Consider the following 15,966-nt stretch of genomic DNA (forward strand, 5'->3'; position numbering starts at 1 on the left):
GTTCCTCTTCCCTGGGTCACCACATGCACTCAAGCTGTTTTCCATGCACTCTCTCTCACCAACTCAACATTAACAGTACACCACTGCTTCACATGCCAATAGCAGAGTTACAGGCCTTCAATTGTCTCTTTGGACCTTCTTGCCTCAAATCTGCTTCCTACAGCTTTTTTGTCTCTTTAAATCTGAAGCTTAGAGCCTTTCTCTCTGCCACTCACTCAACTTCACTTAACAGGACCTTTTCCAGGTTCCTGTCCTTCCTTTGACTAGAAGGTCATCTTTGGACTTAATCTTCTTCCACTCCTCTGGATTTTTGGGGTTTTTCTTTAGCTTGGGACCGACTATCTATCCTCTTTGCTCCAGTCTCTCCTGTCAGCAACTTTCAGAACCAACTGCACTCAAACAGCTTCCAGAACAACTGCTGTTCCTCCTGTATGTGTGTGTGTGTGTGTGTGTGTCTGTGGGAGGGACCTGCCTCTCTGGGCCCCTGTTGCTAGGCAACAGTTCAATTCTTCTACCCTTACATGTTTACTTTCTCTTAAGGGTCGTAAAACTCCTCATTAGAAATGCAGGCACCTTTCTAAAGTGAAACTAAAACTCCATTTGACCTTTCTTAACACACACAGAAATACAAATCAAACTTAAACTTTAAAGCTAAAACTCATTCCTAACACCCACAAATACCGATATAACTTATTTAAACTATCTTTATTTCCTAACATATCAGAACTGAGAGTGTAAACTATCAGGGAAGATTGAACAGGTTGGACCTTGTTGCCCTATAAAAAAGAGGTGATACGATAGAGATCTTTATAATTATGAAGGGGACTGATAGAGCAGACATAGAGATGAGGTTTCCACTTGTGGAAGAGTCCAAAATAGGGGCCATAAATAAGATAATCACAATAAATCCAATAAGGAATTTAGGAGGAACTTCTCTACTCATGAGTATGATAAGAATGTGCAACTCACTATGTTAATGGAGTGGCTGAGGAAATAGAATAGATGCATTTAAGGGGAAGCTAGGCAAGGAACTGAAGGAGGATAATATGTTGACAAGGTTAGATGAATTAAGATGGGAGGTGGTTTGCATGGAGATAAACAGTATTGGGCTGAATCTCCTGAGCCTGTGCTGTAAGTTTTGTAAACTAACTCCATGCTCAAGCATTAGCAGAAAAGCATGGTAAATCACATACACATAGATAACAAAATAGGAAGAGGCAGGGGAGACAGGAAAAAGGCTCAATGTGGTAAAAACAAAACAGGCAAAATTAATTGAATGTTGTCAAAACCATGAGCCACACTCAAAAATGCATTTGTAAAATAATAAGTAGTGCTGTGGAAATCATTCATTAAAACAATTAGGCATTAGAAGAAAGTACACAAACATATAAATCTCACCACAAAATGCAACAAACAAATATATTTAGTGATTTTGGCACTGTAAGAGTAATTTTTTGTCTTATTATTCCTTTTAATAGCACTTTGGAAAAAGTCAAATATTTTCAAGAGTACAAGATTAGGGATGGGCAATAAATGCAGGCCCAACCAGCGATGCCCACATCCCATGAACAAAAAAAAAGTAAGTTATGCTTAAAGCCTTAACAAAAAGTCAACCAGCTGTTATAAAAATTAAAATGAAGTCTTTAAATAAATGTGATAGTGGGTGAGATTTTAACTCATTCAGAATCCACCCACTTGCACAGAGTTAAAATTGGGACCCATAACCCTCATTATTTGCACCTACAGAGATACAATTTTCCTCGAGACAGAAAGGGAAAATAAAAACATGAACATGGGCCATGTACACTGCAAGAGGAAATGAGAGCACACATGTAAATGAATGCATGAACAAGAAATACTTGGATTTACACAATGCCTTTCATGATCTGAGGGTGTTCCAAAAAACTTTACATCCAATTAAGTACTTTATTGTAATGTAGGAAGGGGCAGCCTATTTGTGCACAGCAAACTTCTACAAATAGTAATATGATAATGACCAGATAATCTGTTTTTATGATAACTATTGAGTACTAAATATTGGCTAGGACGCCAGGGGTAACTCACTTGCTCCTCTTTGAAATAGTGCCATGGGATCTTTTACATTAATCTAAGAGGCAGGCAGTGTCTCAGTTTAACATCTCATCCGCAAGATATCATCTGACAGTATGGCACTGCCTCAGTACTGCACTGGAATGTCAGCCTAGATTTTGTGCACATGTCTGGAATAGGGCTTGAACCCTCATTCTTCTCACTCAGAGGTGAGTGCATTAACCCACAGCTGGCACATTGGGTAAGAGTGACAAAGAGAAAGAGAAACTATAAATATTTGAGTAGGTAGGCTGATGCTTGTGGAGGAAATCCCAAACCCCCATCATAATTCCTCATTTTCCAACAGAATGTGGGAGGGAAAAACCAACTTAAATACCATGAGCGGTTAGATAAAGTTTACAGTTGCCAAAATGAGTTGGCAATGAAAAAGCAGTCAATAATCATGCATGTGTTCAGAGTCAGGCCTGTTTACTCCCTCTTCCTTTCCTCATTGAAGGTCATGTGAAAGTAAGGCCCAGTTAGGAAAATTAAACATAACTAATAGCAAGGCAGAAAGAATTCAGTAAGAGGATCACAATTTAAAAAGAATCCAGAAACACATTTTGAAATTATTCCCAAAGGTGCATTAACAACACTTCCAACAAAAAAAATGCTTACATTTAAAGCTTTTTATTTTCCATCCTTCACCATAATTGTTTTACAATACAAATATCACCTTGTGTATACACAAAACTACAGAAAAGAACTTTCTTTCACATAAAATACAGAATGGAGATCATATAATTTGCAATAAAAAACTATTTCTCACATTGGCAAATAGAGACTTCATTTTCACTTGACTTTTGATTTGGGTGAGACTACATGCATTATTTGCACAAATATAATAAAATTTATAGAAATAGAGTATCTCTGTAGCTGATTTACCAACTAATGGGACAGAGGAGCATGGATACTTTGCTAGTACATTAACCTCTGCACATAAATTCAGTTTTTTTTGCCTTCATGTTATGACTTGATATTTAAGAAAAATGCAAAATCTGTAAAAAGGAAGTTGAAATACAACAGTTAGATTTGCAGTGCTGTACTTCCCATTTATATAATAAAATAATTTACCTGTACAGTAATATATCTAACAGGACATGCCCATAGTTAGTGAATTGAATATTACCATTTTCTTATATTTTGCACCCCATATCTCAAAGTATTCAAGACAAAGTGTGCACAAACGTTAACTACAAAACTGAATGCTCACTGTTGAGCTTACATTTTGCAATTCTGCAACAGTTAATTATTAACTCAATATTCAAGGTAATATACATATAGGCTTTTTGAGTTTTCATATACTACATCTGAGACCACCTACTGACCATACAATCAGGACAAGAAAAGGCACTAGAAAACAAACAATATCAGTCAAAATTTCCACCCAGTGCTGATTTCATTCTTGCTATCATGTAAATCTTGGAGTCCACCATTATACGCAGACCTCATTTTTAAATACTTGAAAAACTGTTGTGTAGATTTTTTTTGCACTGCCACATTCATTTAACATAAATAACAAGAATGATTGCTATAAAACATTTTTGCACTTAAAGTTTCTTTTGCCACATTGGTTCCAAAATGCAGAGAGTTTGTTTGCAAACAGACCCCAATCCTTATTCATCAACCATCTTTAATATCTAAACATTTCTAAGAAAATGGCTTTTAAGCCCAGTCTTTGGGGCAAGGATTATTAAAGATGAATTTCTGATTGAAAAAAATACAATTTATCCCAGACATCTTTGCAGACATATGCTAAAGAAAACACTAGCAGACAGGACACAATTGCCACCGATGCAGTTAATATCAAATACAATTGAACGTGATTTTGTGTTTATGGCATATACCAAAGACAAAAAGACAATTAACAAAAGATTATACAGTGCATGTCAATCGTTTTTGTTCTACATAGTCCTTTGGAAAGATCACAGTGCTGACCAGTTAATTGGAACACTTCAGTAAAAGTGAATGTTGCAGGACATGAATTAGCAGAAAGTTCACTATGGCATCAGCTCAAGAGGAATTTTCAGCACTTTGCACAGTTCCTTAGATAGTCTGGTGTTATGTATCAGTTACTAATCTGCTGTATTTAACTTTTCTCCCAAAGAACTGTGATATGGATGACCAGGAAAGTGGCAAATGATATGTACGAGGTACAATGCCTTGAACGTTGCTTTCCAAAAAACGAAAGAATTTATACCACCACACTTGGGATAGAAAATTAGTCTTGGAAGGTTCCTTTAATACCTTAAAGGAAAGGAATATAAATATGTTAATTAGGTCATACTTGAGCAATTTACAAAAAGTAAATACATTAGTATAATTCAGGAGTTATACATACGAAGAGAATGCAGCAAGCCAACAAAATTGTTTTATACTGGGCAAGTGGTTTCCAATTTTCTTACTGCAGGAACTTTTTATATCAAGTACATTCTCCCAACGATATACTAGAGCTTCTAATATTTTACACCCAGTTAACCATCTTCTTGCTCACGCGCCAGAATATTTGTGTGAGGAAGTTTAAGCATGGGACATCTGAATTACATTTCTTTTAAACTTTAATTTTATCTCCTTGGTCACTAAAATCAGATCATGTTTACTTAAACTACTTTTCATTCCTACACCTAAAGTGCCATTAGATATACACGTACATGCAAGGTTGAAGTTTTTGGGACTCTCGATCATGTCAATTTCCATTGTCTAAGGCTGGGGGCGTGAGGTGGTGGAGGAAAGCAAGAGGGGAGACATTATGGAAGATAATAGATGTTCCGGGCTTTGTTAAAAAAAAAAATTATCCACAGAGCTCCAGGTGCTTTTACAGCAATTGAAGGAGGACCAGTGTTGGAACCATCCTCTTAGGTAGAGTCATTATGGCACAGGAGGCAACTATTAGGACCATTGGGTCTGCCATGAACCACCATGCCAGCTCTCTGTAGATTAATCAAGTTAATACCATTATACCATCCCCTGGTTCTAACCCTGTGGCCTTGCAAGATTATTTCCCTCAAGTTACCATCCAATTTCCTTTTGAAATCGTTCCACCACCCTGGTAGGCAATGAGTTCCAGGCCATTATCACTTGCTGTGTCAAAAGGTTCTTCTCCACATCCTTCCCTGTATCTCTTGCCCAAAAACCTTAAATCTGTGTCCCCAGTGCTTGTATCTTAAGCTAACAGAACAGCTTTTCTTTGTCAACGTTAACCAAATCTGTCATATTCTTGTACACATCTACCAGATCTCCCCTCAATTTCTTTTGCTCCAAGGAGAACCAGCCCCAGCTTCTCCAGCCTTGTAGCTAAATTCTCTCAACCTGGAATAATTCTAATAAATTTTCTCTGCGCCATCTCAAGGACCTTCACAGCCTTTCTAAAGTGTGACCAGAACTGGATGCAGTACTCTTGTTGTGGTCTAACCAGAGCTTTATAACAGTTCAGTATAACTTCCCTGCTTTGTACTCATTACCATTATGAAGCTCAGAATCCCACAAGCTTGGCTAATTACTCTCCCAATATATCTGCCACCTTTATAGATCTATGCACATGAATCCCAGGTCCCCCTGTCCCTGCATACTCTCTAGGACTGTGCCATTTGGTCTATATTTGTGTCAGGGAAGTAACGGGTTCCTGTGCCCTAAACTCGAGCTGGAACTATGAACCTACAACACTCCAACACTCTCGCTATACTGAAACCTGAAGGATGGCTAACTTGACAAAGAACTGGAGTGCCATAAACACCTTCAGAACCACTTCCCAGCGTATGTCAATGAAAACATGGTAGCAATAGAGTTTATGGTGGACAAAAGAGCCACACAGAAGGAGGAATCCAATTGCCTAAACCTACTCAACGCACCAAATCAGTAACTTTTGGATAACAATGAACCAACACTCAAATCTTTGTGAAACAAGCTGACATTCAAATCCTCATGGAACAAGCCAATATTCTCATCTTCATTTTGATTTTCCAAATATCTCCTGTGCCCCAACAGGCTGCATTCTCAATCACAACTAGGACATTTTGCAGAGATGAAATGTAGTGACATACTTTTGTGCAGATAGATGGAGTGGCATTTCAACCCAGCTGAAGTGGTGTTTTTCTCCCAAAAGGTGAGAGGCAAAGGGAAGAGCAACAGGAATTTACAATATTTCTTTACATATAAAAGGAAACTGACAAGCCTTAATTTAACTTTAAAATTATTAACCCTTTACATTGTAAGTTCAGCACAAATAGTTCAAAAGGAAAAAGACTAAATGGACGATAGTCCTCAAACATACAGTTGTTATGGCGAGGTAATTAGGGTCATCCACTGAAAGAACAATCCAGCACATTCTCACTCTACATCAAACACAATCTTCAAATTCTGGCCAACATCGAGTGGCTACATATTTTAATTTTCCACCAGAGACATCTTACTATACATAATCTTGTAATATACTAAAAGCTTAGGTTATTAAGGGAGGTTGAAAGGCAAATGCCATCTTAATTGTGAATCACTGCACTAAATGATATGGTAGACTACAGGGAGAGCAGGCTCACCTGCTCCTGGACTGGATGCCGCTCTATTCTGGACTCTCCACTGCTATTCACATCCCTCCAGGTCATACTCTCTTCTCTCTGGCTCTCACTCTCCCACTTCCCCTCCGTGTGTGCAGTGGTAGCAGCATGTGGAAGAGTCAGCACACATTAAAAATCAAAATTTCCCACTGTGGGAGCTAAGGTGACTGATCATGCATGTTATATGTTGGTAATAGAATTTTATTTTCAATTAAAGGATTCTTGGCTGAAACGTAAGACATCTTATACCAGATGCACAGCATTTATACTACAAGTTCAAAACCAGGACCGTTTCAATTTTGGGTCCATTCAGCTTATATCTGACAGTATAAACAAAGCAGACCATCCCATGGATTCTCAGAGATCTGTATAATTCAATTTAGCCAGAGCTGGGATGGAGCCTGAATCAGCCTTGATTGACCCACACAGATTAGCATTTCAAAAAGAACAATTTGTTTTATATACATACAAGGCTAAGCTTTTATTTAAACATTCCAAGAATAAACTAAGCTATCAATATATTGATTCCACATGCAGAAACTTACCTGTTGGTTGGCCATGGTATGGTACCACCAAAAAAGGCGTGTAGTGATATAATATGCTACCACTACATCCACAGTGTAGTGGTCATGTGCGAGAAGAATGCAGAAAACCCCAACAATACTGAGAATCCAGCAAGACCAGTGATACCACCACCATCGCTTTGGGGAATCTGGAAAGAAAAAACAAAATGGAAACTTACCATTTACTATAATGTTGGTGGTCTGAAATATAATAACTTGTATTTACATAGTGCCTTTAATGTAAAATATTGTCCCAAGGCACTTCATAGGGGAATTAAAAAACAAAATATATCACAAAGCCACAGAGGAAGATATTAAGGTAGATAACCCAAGTTTGGTCCAAGAAAAGAGAAAAGCATGGTAGAGACAGAGATTTAGAGAGGGAATTCCAGAACTTGGAGAGCTCTGGCAGCCAAAGTCACAGCCACCAATGATGGAGCCATTAAAATCAGGGATGCTCAAAAGGCCAGATGCCTATGGAAAATTTGCACCCTAGTACAGAATAAGAATAAATTTAATTAGCAATTATTGATCCAACTATATACATTACAGCCATTTAAACCGTAGATTCATAAAACTTGAAGATTACATAAAAATGTCAGTTCACAATGTAACTATTTATACTGAAACAATGCATCAGGTGTCACCAATATCTTATTACTTTTCACTTTTATAACCGTGCTTCTCTCATCACCACCTTATTGCAGCAAGCTGATTTTGTAAACATAATTATTTTAAGGATCTCTAGTGGGACTACTCATTGGTGGTGTTTCTCACTGATAGTTTGAAATTTAGGGAGCCAATTTGTAATAATTATCAGTGTTTCACACCAGCATAAAGGCAGCCCGCATTTTGCCTATTGCTGTATTACAAATTTACTGAACCAAACCATTACATGACTGACAATTTTATATACCTTATTGATACAGGAATAAACAGATCTTTTAAGATATAGGATTCATCCTATCCTCCTGTGACTTTAGAAAGATTAAGATGGAAGCACTTTGTACATTTTTTTCCAAAACTATGTCAGTAATTGCTTTATCTTGCTTCCAATGGTTATTTCCAGTATTCACTTCAAATATATTAATTCTTCACTTCTCCCTTTCCAAAATCTTTTTTTCCATTACTAACAATTACAGAAGACTTTTCTCTCACTTACTCCCCAGTGGATTTGTAATAAATCAGTTCAATCTGGTTTCTAATGCACCCACAACAGAGGCTGATCTAGTTAAAGTTGCCAATGCCATCCTATGTAACTATGCTTGTATCCCTGACAATCTTCACCTCTCTACCACATTCAGCACTAATGCTCACTCAACTCTTTGTTCTACTATTTGTCTACTTCCACAATTTGGCTCTCAAAGTCCCATTTCTACCAATACCAAAATAGTCACTACAACTCATAAGATCATAAGAAAGAGGAATAGTCCCTTGAGCCTGCTCTGCCATTCAAAAAGATGGCTGATCTGATTGTGGCCTCAACTCCACTTTGCTGTGACCCCTCAACCCTCAAAAGGCTCCTTTGTCGATCAAAAAATCTACCTAACTCAGTCCTGAATATATTCACTGCTCTCTGGGGAGGAGAACTCCTTTGACAGTTTGCCTATGCAGCAGAGTCCCTTCTCATGTATCCCAAGGCTTCACCATTCTTCATCGCCTGTCCATCATTTGCATCAAGCTTGGCTCAGTTCATAGTGCTACACTTGCTCCTACATAAACAATAAACGAGGATTTGAACTCAATCTAGGCTGGTAGTCCAGTGATTACTACATTGTTCGAGGTGCTGTCCTTCTGTTAACTGAAATGTTCAGGTGGACTTTGAAAATCCCATGATGCCAACATTACTTTTTCAATCAATAACAAAAATACAGACTGGCTGGTCTTTAATTGCATTGTGTGCGCCATTTTGCAGTTGCAGAACAGAGGCTGCATTTCCCACACAATGTACTTCAAAAAGTACATAATCGTGTGAAGTGCTTTGAGATATTCAATATAAAAAGGTACTGAGAAATGAAATTTTTATTACTCTAGTTTTCCCATTTCAAAAATTACCAATAAAATGTTCCAAGGTATTGAAAGTCTACAATAAATAATTGACCAATCTCATCTGCTACTACCTTGAATCTTTCCCTTTTCTTCATGCTTGTAACAACCAGCACCTGGGCAGCAATGTACTTCAGAGGAAAAAGGTAACTGACTGGTTCAAGAGGAGGAATGGAACATCAACAGAGGAATAGAAGAAAGGCAAGATAGTGGGAGATGAAGTTTGGTTAGCAGTGAGAGAAAGGGAAAAACAAGTGGGTCAGCAAGAAAGTCACAATAATTAAGAGGAACAAGTGCAGAAGGAGGAGAGAAAAAAAAAAGCAGGACGAGGAGAGAAAATATGGAGAGCAGAATGAGGCACAGTTGTCACTCTGATCCTTTGGTCCGAGACCACTCTCCCTATGGATTCCTAGGCAGTGAATGTTGAATAATCTTGATATAGTTGAACAGCCTAACAGGTTGGCTAAATCAAACTGTCCTCCAACTCCAACATCCACATATGCTCCATCCAAGAATGGTCACAGTTTAAAAAGAGAGTGGAAGCTTTGGCTGTTTTTTCTCCATTCTAACCTGAGCAGAGGCTAACTGTATTGCTCTCAATACTGCCTCTTCTGAATGAACCGTTTCCACGCAGAGCAGGATCAAAGTTGGGATTCTTTTTTACACTTGTGCATGTCTACATTATATCAGTTTGTATATTATATACTCAGCTATTGGTTTAAAATAATCTCTTCACTTATCTGGTAGATTCTCATACATGTATTTCCACAAAATACATGACAATTAGTAAAATAAAGGAAAGTTTGCATAACTTACAGGACAGGTGAACCAGAATCTCAAAATGGAACCTCACTGTCAAAAATGAAGTTAATGAAAATTTGCTTGGAGAAAATTAATGGTTTAAAAACACAAGGAGCACCAATAAAGGATAATATTGAGGTTCATTTTTCAACATCATAAATTAATCTACACATTACTGCGTTGCTATGCTACATGGATACTCGTGTAGTATGAGTATTTAGAGTTCTGCTATCAAATCAACATTGAATTGACGAGCTTTTTTTAAAAAACTATTTTTGAAAAAATGAAATTATCTGCAATATTACTAAAATACTATTTCAATGAAAACAAAAGATTTCAAATGTCTTTTATATCTACGGTCACATTAAATTATTCTTGGTGCTGGGGAACAACCAGCGATGGAAATGTTTGAAGAGGAACCATAAAATTATCCAATTAATAAAAAAGTAGCATGATTGAGGTACCTTATATAAAAAAATGCACAAGACACAAAAATGGCAAAACATTTGAAATGTTAGGAATGGCAAAAAACAATGCGGCAGAATATTCGACAAACGATGAGGTTCCTCAGCCTAATTTGCACTCAAATTATAAACCTCTTGGGCAACTTACATGAATTTAAATGGTGTGGTCTGAATGTAGAACCCACTGACACTCAATCTACACTATTAGACCACCTTCAAATTCGGCATATCTGGCACTAAGTTGCAAAGTTCATTAAGACAAGAATAAACTGCAGTAAATGGAACACTGGGGCTGGGGCAATAGGAATCATTCTTTCCCCCAAATTAGAATTTGTGGCACATTATAGATTTTGTAGCATTAGTATGCCAATGATCTCCTTTGAAATGTTCAGGGGAGAACCTATTCCACACTGAGATGCATCTAACTTGTTCAATGTGCAGAAGGTAGCAAGTAGCTAAATCAATATCAGCATAAACCTATTTGCAGTCTCCAGAGACCAAGACCTTGTACTGTTACACATACTTGGAGAAAGTTTGCACTGAATCCAAACTGCAATATCAAGAAATGCTCCCCATTGTCACTGAGTACAGGATATACAGCCTCCCTTATTTCAGCACACCTGGGATCTAGGTCAGTTATCAGCAAACACGAGTCACAACCACTTGAATCTACGATTCTGTGACCCTTCAGTACCTTAAAGCCATTACTTTGCTGCCCCTTAGCTTGGCATGAAGGGTCAGTGAACTGCATCTTGATAAAGTACAAATATGCTCAAAATTTGAAAAGAAAAATAGTCAACATAAATTTTTAAAAAGGAGGAAACTTACACTCTTTGATAAATAAGTAGGTGAGTGTTAGCATAACAGTGTGGCCACTGTACAGGTAGTCTCCACACATGGTGTGCGCTCCTGTGATTGATAGCCCACCTCCAGCTATCATCTTCATAATTCTCCTAATCTGTGCTTCCACATCTCCAAACAGCTGCAAAATGAGAAAGAAAAACAACGTCTTAAATCAAACTGAAATAAAATTACTAGGACTAATCATAATGTTAAACATGGAAAATGTGAAGTATCATGGTTCTTGCAAAAGGCTGCTCTGAACCAAAACAAACTATTTTCACTCTGCACAGCAACTTCGCTCCGATGAAATACACAGTTGGAGTGTTTAAAGGGACACTCTCTGGGATGATGAACAACTCCTGGACCATTAAGTGTTTATGATTATGCAGAAGTTAACTGTCTGCTTCAGCTTTATCCTTCCCCAGTAGCAGGTTCTCCATTTTGTTTATCCTCAAACAGGTTGGCTCAGCATGTGACCAGGTGTGCTATAGTAAATCTCAAAAACCATCTCAAAAGGCAGTTTCCTTGCAGTGTTTGATCTTTTCAGTTGCTGGTCTCAACAGAACATATGACATGATTTTTGCTAGAATAAATCAACTGATTTTTGTTCAATTTACAGACTGCAACACAGTACAGGTTAAAAAGACAATGTGCTCATGTATTTTCTAACAGCTTTCACATGCTCTTCAGATGTATTGGGACCTGAAACATCTAAACTATTTAAATCAATCTAATTTTTATATTTATGTGACGCTTGGCACCAAGTGATTTTGAGTATTGCTAATGTTGCTGGGACTGAGACCAAGAAACTTAAATTACAAAAATCATTGGTGAAAATGAAAGGAATGTCAGGATCAAATGTTTGGGTAGATCAGTGCAACTGATGTTACATCACCAAAAATAGGTTTGATTTCTTAAACGTACACCTCTTAATGGAGGGAAAATCCAACTTTGTGTTCAGCATATATTTAATAAACAATCAGCAATTCAATCAGGGTACAGATATTCATATGAAATATAAAGGGTAAGCCCTTGGTACAATGACAGATCGGTTGGATTAAAGCCCTCAACTAGATCTTAACTTTTGCTCCATTTCTCGCTGTAAAGTAGAATGTGAAAGAAGTGGTCCCTGCAATGTTGCCCTTTGCATGGTGCTGGAATAAAGGAAATATGTAGTGTTGTGCTTTAACAAGCAACTCAAAAGATGGAGTTTAAATCCCGCCACCAAAACGGACTTCCATAAATTGGGCAATTTGTAAACTAGCTCCAGAATAAGAAAAATGACCATGGATGCTGCTGAATGTCCTTCAGGGAAGGAAGCCTGATCTGGTTTATGTGATTAACTCCTTATGCCCTCTAAAATTGCCCAACAAGTCGCATAATTGTGAAAACAAACTCAAGGCGGCCAACAACCCTTTCTCGGGGCAACAGGGGTGGCTGCCAATAAGTACAGCCTTACCAGCCATTCAAAGAACAAACTAAAAGGAAACGCAAGGCCTCAGCATGACTCCAATTCCATGATCATCTATGTTAAAATGGATGTTCCCTTTGTGCAATCTCATTTCATTGCATCTTACCATCACTTTCTAGGAATCCAACTGACAATAGTGATCATATAACCTTTCAAATGCGTGTGATGCTTTTAAATACTTGCACTGGCCAAAAATGTGGCTATTCTGTTGGTCCTGCTTTTGAGCAAGCTCACTAGCTGCTAAGTTGGTGCCATTAAGGGTGTTCAATTTTCAACGCTCTCAAATGGATATAATCAAATTCTTTATTTGTGCTGATGACACACAGCTTTACCTTGCTAAATTGCCCCTCACTTCCAAGAATGGTTGCTGAACATCAAGTCTTGAACTTAATATAGGTAAAAGTGAAGCCATCATTTTGGTTCGCTGTTGGTTCTCACACTGTTTTTAATACCTCAGGTCAAGCCTAGTGGTGCAGAACCTAGCCATACTACTCAATTCTGAGCTGACTTTCCTAACCCTTACCTTCTTTATCAACACCACCTTTTCCACTATTAAAACATTTCCCATGTCAGTCCCAAATCTCCCCCATGGTCACCAAGGTTCTAAACCCCACACTGATTACAGGAAGCCCGATTTCTTAAATGCTTTCCAGCTAACTTCCCCACTTCCATCTGCATCAACTACCACTCAAAGAATGTTAAATTTGCATCTATGTAATGTCTTTCATCTAATCAAGATGTACCAAAGCACTTCACAACTACTGAAATGCTTTTGAAGTGTAATCACTGTTGGACTTTACAAAAAAATCAACAACCAATTTGCACGTAAAATCTCAAACAGCAACCAAATGACTAGACAATCTGTTTTGGTGGTGTTGGTTGAGGGATGTGTGTTAGTAAAATGACTTCTTCTGCAATTAGTGCTATTCGATCTTCTATCCACCTTTTCGCGCCTCATCTATAAAACACCTCACCACGTTTGCAACATTCCCACAGCACTTGGAAGTGTCAGCTTACATTATGTGCTTAAATCTCTGGATTGGGACTGTAACCAATAGCCTCCTGACTCAGAGAAAAGAATGCCATTATGCACTCTGTCACTGCTTGCAACCAAAGTCTCACATTCTGCTATACTAGTTCAGGTTAGCATCATGTGGAACCTACAAATCAATTTCAAAACGTTGACATTAACTTTGAAGTGCCTCAATGACCTTGCCCAAACTCATCTTAGCAACTTCCTTCGGCCTTAGCTCCACTTGCACGCTTACTCCTTGGATGATGGCCTGCCCGTTGTTCCCTAGCCTCTTCGCTCCATAACTGGTGGCCACTCTTTCAGCTACCACACCCTCAACCTGGAACTGCTTTTTGTCACCATTGTTCCTGCATTCAAAAATCTGGCACAGACTCTAACTGCTCTCTTAGCCCCATTTCTCTACTCCATTGTATTAATTATTTTCTTTGCGCATTTCATTCTTCGTTTCATATAATGCTCAGGGGTGCCTTTCCAATGATAGGAATGATGGCATTCCTTATTATGTTTTTATCCCTGTTCTAAAAATTGAACAACTTCATGAAAATGGGCATCACCAGCCTCTTGTAATGGTTTATTTCACAAGAAAGATTGTTGGTAGAGTATAACAAACAGGTGTTAAGTCTGGGAACATCTTTGGTAGGTCAAGATTTTCTGCTACAGGGAGCATCCCTGACCTTGCCCTCTTATTCCTTAGCTATGGCCAGTGGCATCTGGGCCTGCTTAGCAGTGCTAAGTAAATGAAAATGTTTTCGAAAACTACTTAAGTGCATATTATCACTCACCCTGTCATCAATTTATAGCTTTTTAGTTCTTCAGCTTGGCTCAGGATTCAGAATGTTGTGAGTGCAAGCCCATTCAAGGAATTTGAGCACTTATCCTAGGCTGACACTTTAGTTCAGTGCTGAGGGAGTGCTGCACTGTTAACACTACCATCTTTATTAAGGTGTTAATGCCCTATCTGCCTTATAAGGTGGATGAAAACCAGACTGGTCCAACCCATGGCCCGCGGCCCACAACTCAGCCCCCTATGACTCTGTTTGCAGCCCACGAAGAGAGAGTTTAAATTACAGGTAGATTTAATGAAAGATTCTGCAAGTAGCTGCTCCTCCAATCACTCCGTTTCTTTCCCACTGATAGGCTCACTAGTGAAGGAGAGAAACAGTCTTTGATTGGAGGAGCGTGAGCAGTGGGAGGGTGAGTGGTTTCTCCTGTTTTCACAATGTGCGCTCTCACAGTCTAAGGCCATGCATATGCACGCTCATCCCACGGAAATACATCAGGCCCCCTAAAGGAGCAAAGAGTTCAAGATGGCGGAGCACACTGGAGAGGCCATGAGGAACAGCAGAGTTGCAGCAACACCACCTACTCGCCCAGGGAAGATGGAGTCCCTGAGAGGACAGAGTGACAAACTGCGTCCTTTCACAGCATCCCAAATACCTCGTCGGCGGTAAGATGCCCAAACCTCTTGTGTTCAGGAGCGGGGCGGGGGGGCCAAAGGGTGCGGTAAATATACACAATATACCATTTATTACAGGGGTGAGTGAGCAGCAAGCAACGTGTATTTATGCAGTTCAGTAGGGTAGTAGTGGAGTCAGGATGATTTATTTATACACTGAATTATTCTCTCTATTTTTAATCCATGAGCAAATACCTACACTTTAATGCTGTAACCTACAAGGTCAAGAACAGGAAACTGGGATTAAGCCGGGTAGGGATTTTCAGCCAGCACAGACATGGGCCAAAAGGCCTCATTTGGTGCTGCAAATTTCTATGATTCTAAATCCATTGGCAGTTAATAAAAATCTCTCTAGAGGATTTTCAGTTGTTCCAGGTGAGTCCTCAGGAATCCATCTCATTAGCATTCTGCAATAGAACTTCCACACCTCTGGGAATACAAGAACTCAACTGACATTAAACCAAGCTCACATTTTGCCCAAAATTTTGCCCCTGTAACTTTCCCTCTGTAACGTAGTCTCCTCAGTCCATTTTGTCCACAAATGGAATGAGCAAATGCACGAAAAAAATTCTACTACATCTACATCTGGTTAATACGGATGTGTCTCTCCCAAGATAGTTAGCCGATAAATGGATCAGGTATAAAGTAGAA

General features: G+C 38.6%; 1 protein-coding gene across 13 annotated transcripts in view; it reads right to left on the minus strand.

The window, feature by feature from the left end:
• Positions 1-2,702: 2,702 nt before the first annotated feature.
• sgms1b (sphingomyelin synthase 1b) overlaps positions 2,703-15,966 on the minus strand; it is a 119,710-nt gene continuing 106,446 nt past the window's right edge. For 12 of the 13 annotated variants that reach the window (XM_078565938.1, XM_078565929.1, XM_078565935.1 and 9 more), the window contains 3 exons: positions 11,341-11,494; positions 7,184-7,350; positions 2,703-4,335 (listed from right to left, as the gene is read on the minus strand). In XM_078565938.1, the coding sequence (XP_078422064.1) occupies positions 4,150-4,335; positions 7,184-7,350; positions 11,341-11,494 (507 nt within the window). In that variant the 3' untranslated portion in view covers positions 2,703-4,149. Of the gene's footprint in view, positions 4,336-6,620; positions 7,351-11,340; positions 11,495-15,966 lie in introns of all 13 variants that reach the window. The other variant, XR_013579849.1, reaches the window with a different exon arrangement.

This window comes from Cetorhinus maximus, chromosome 20, assembly GCF_964194155.1.
Source record: "Cetorhinus maximus chromosome 20, sCetMax3.hap1.1, whole genome shotgun sequence".
Classification (NCBI taxonomy): Eukaryota; Metazoa; Chordata; class Chondrichthyes; order Lamniformes; family Cetorhinidae; genus Cetorhinus; species Cetorhinus maximus.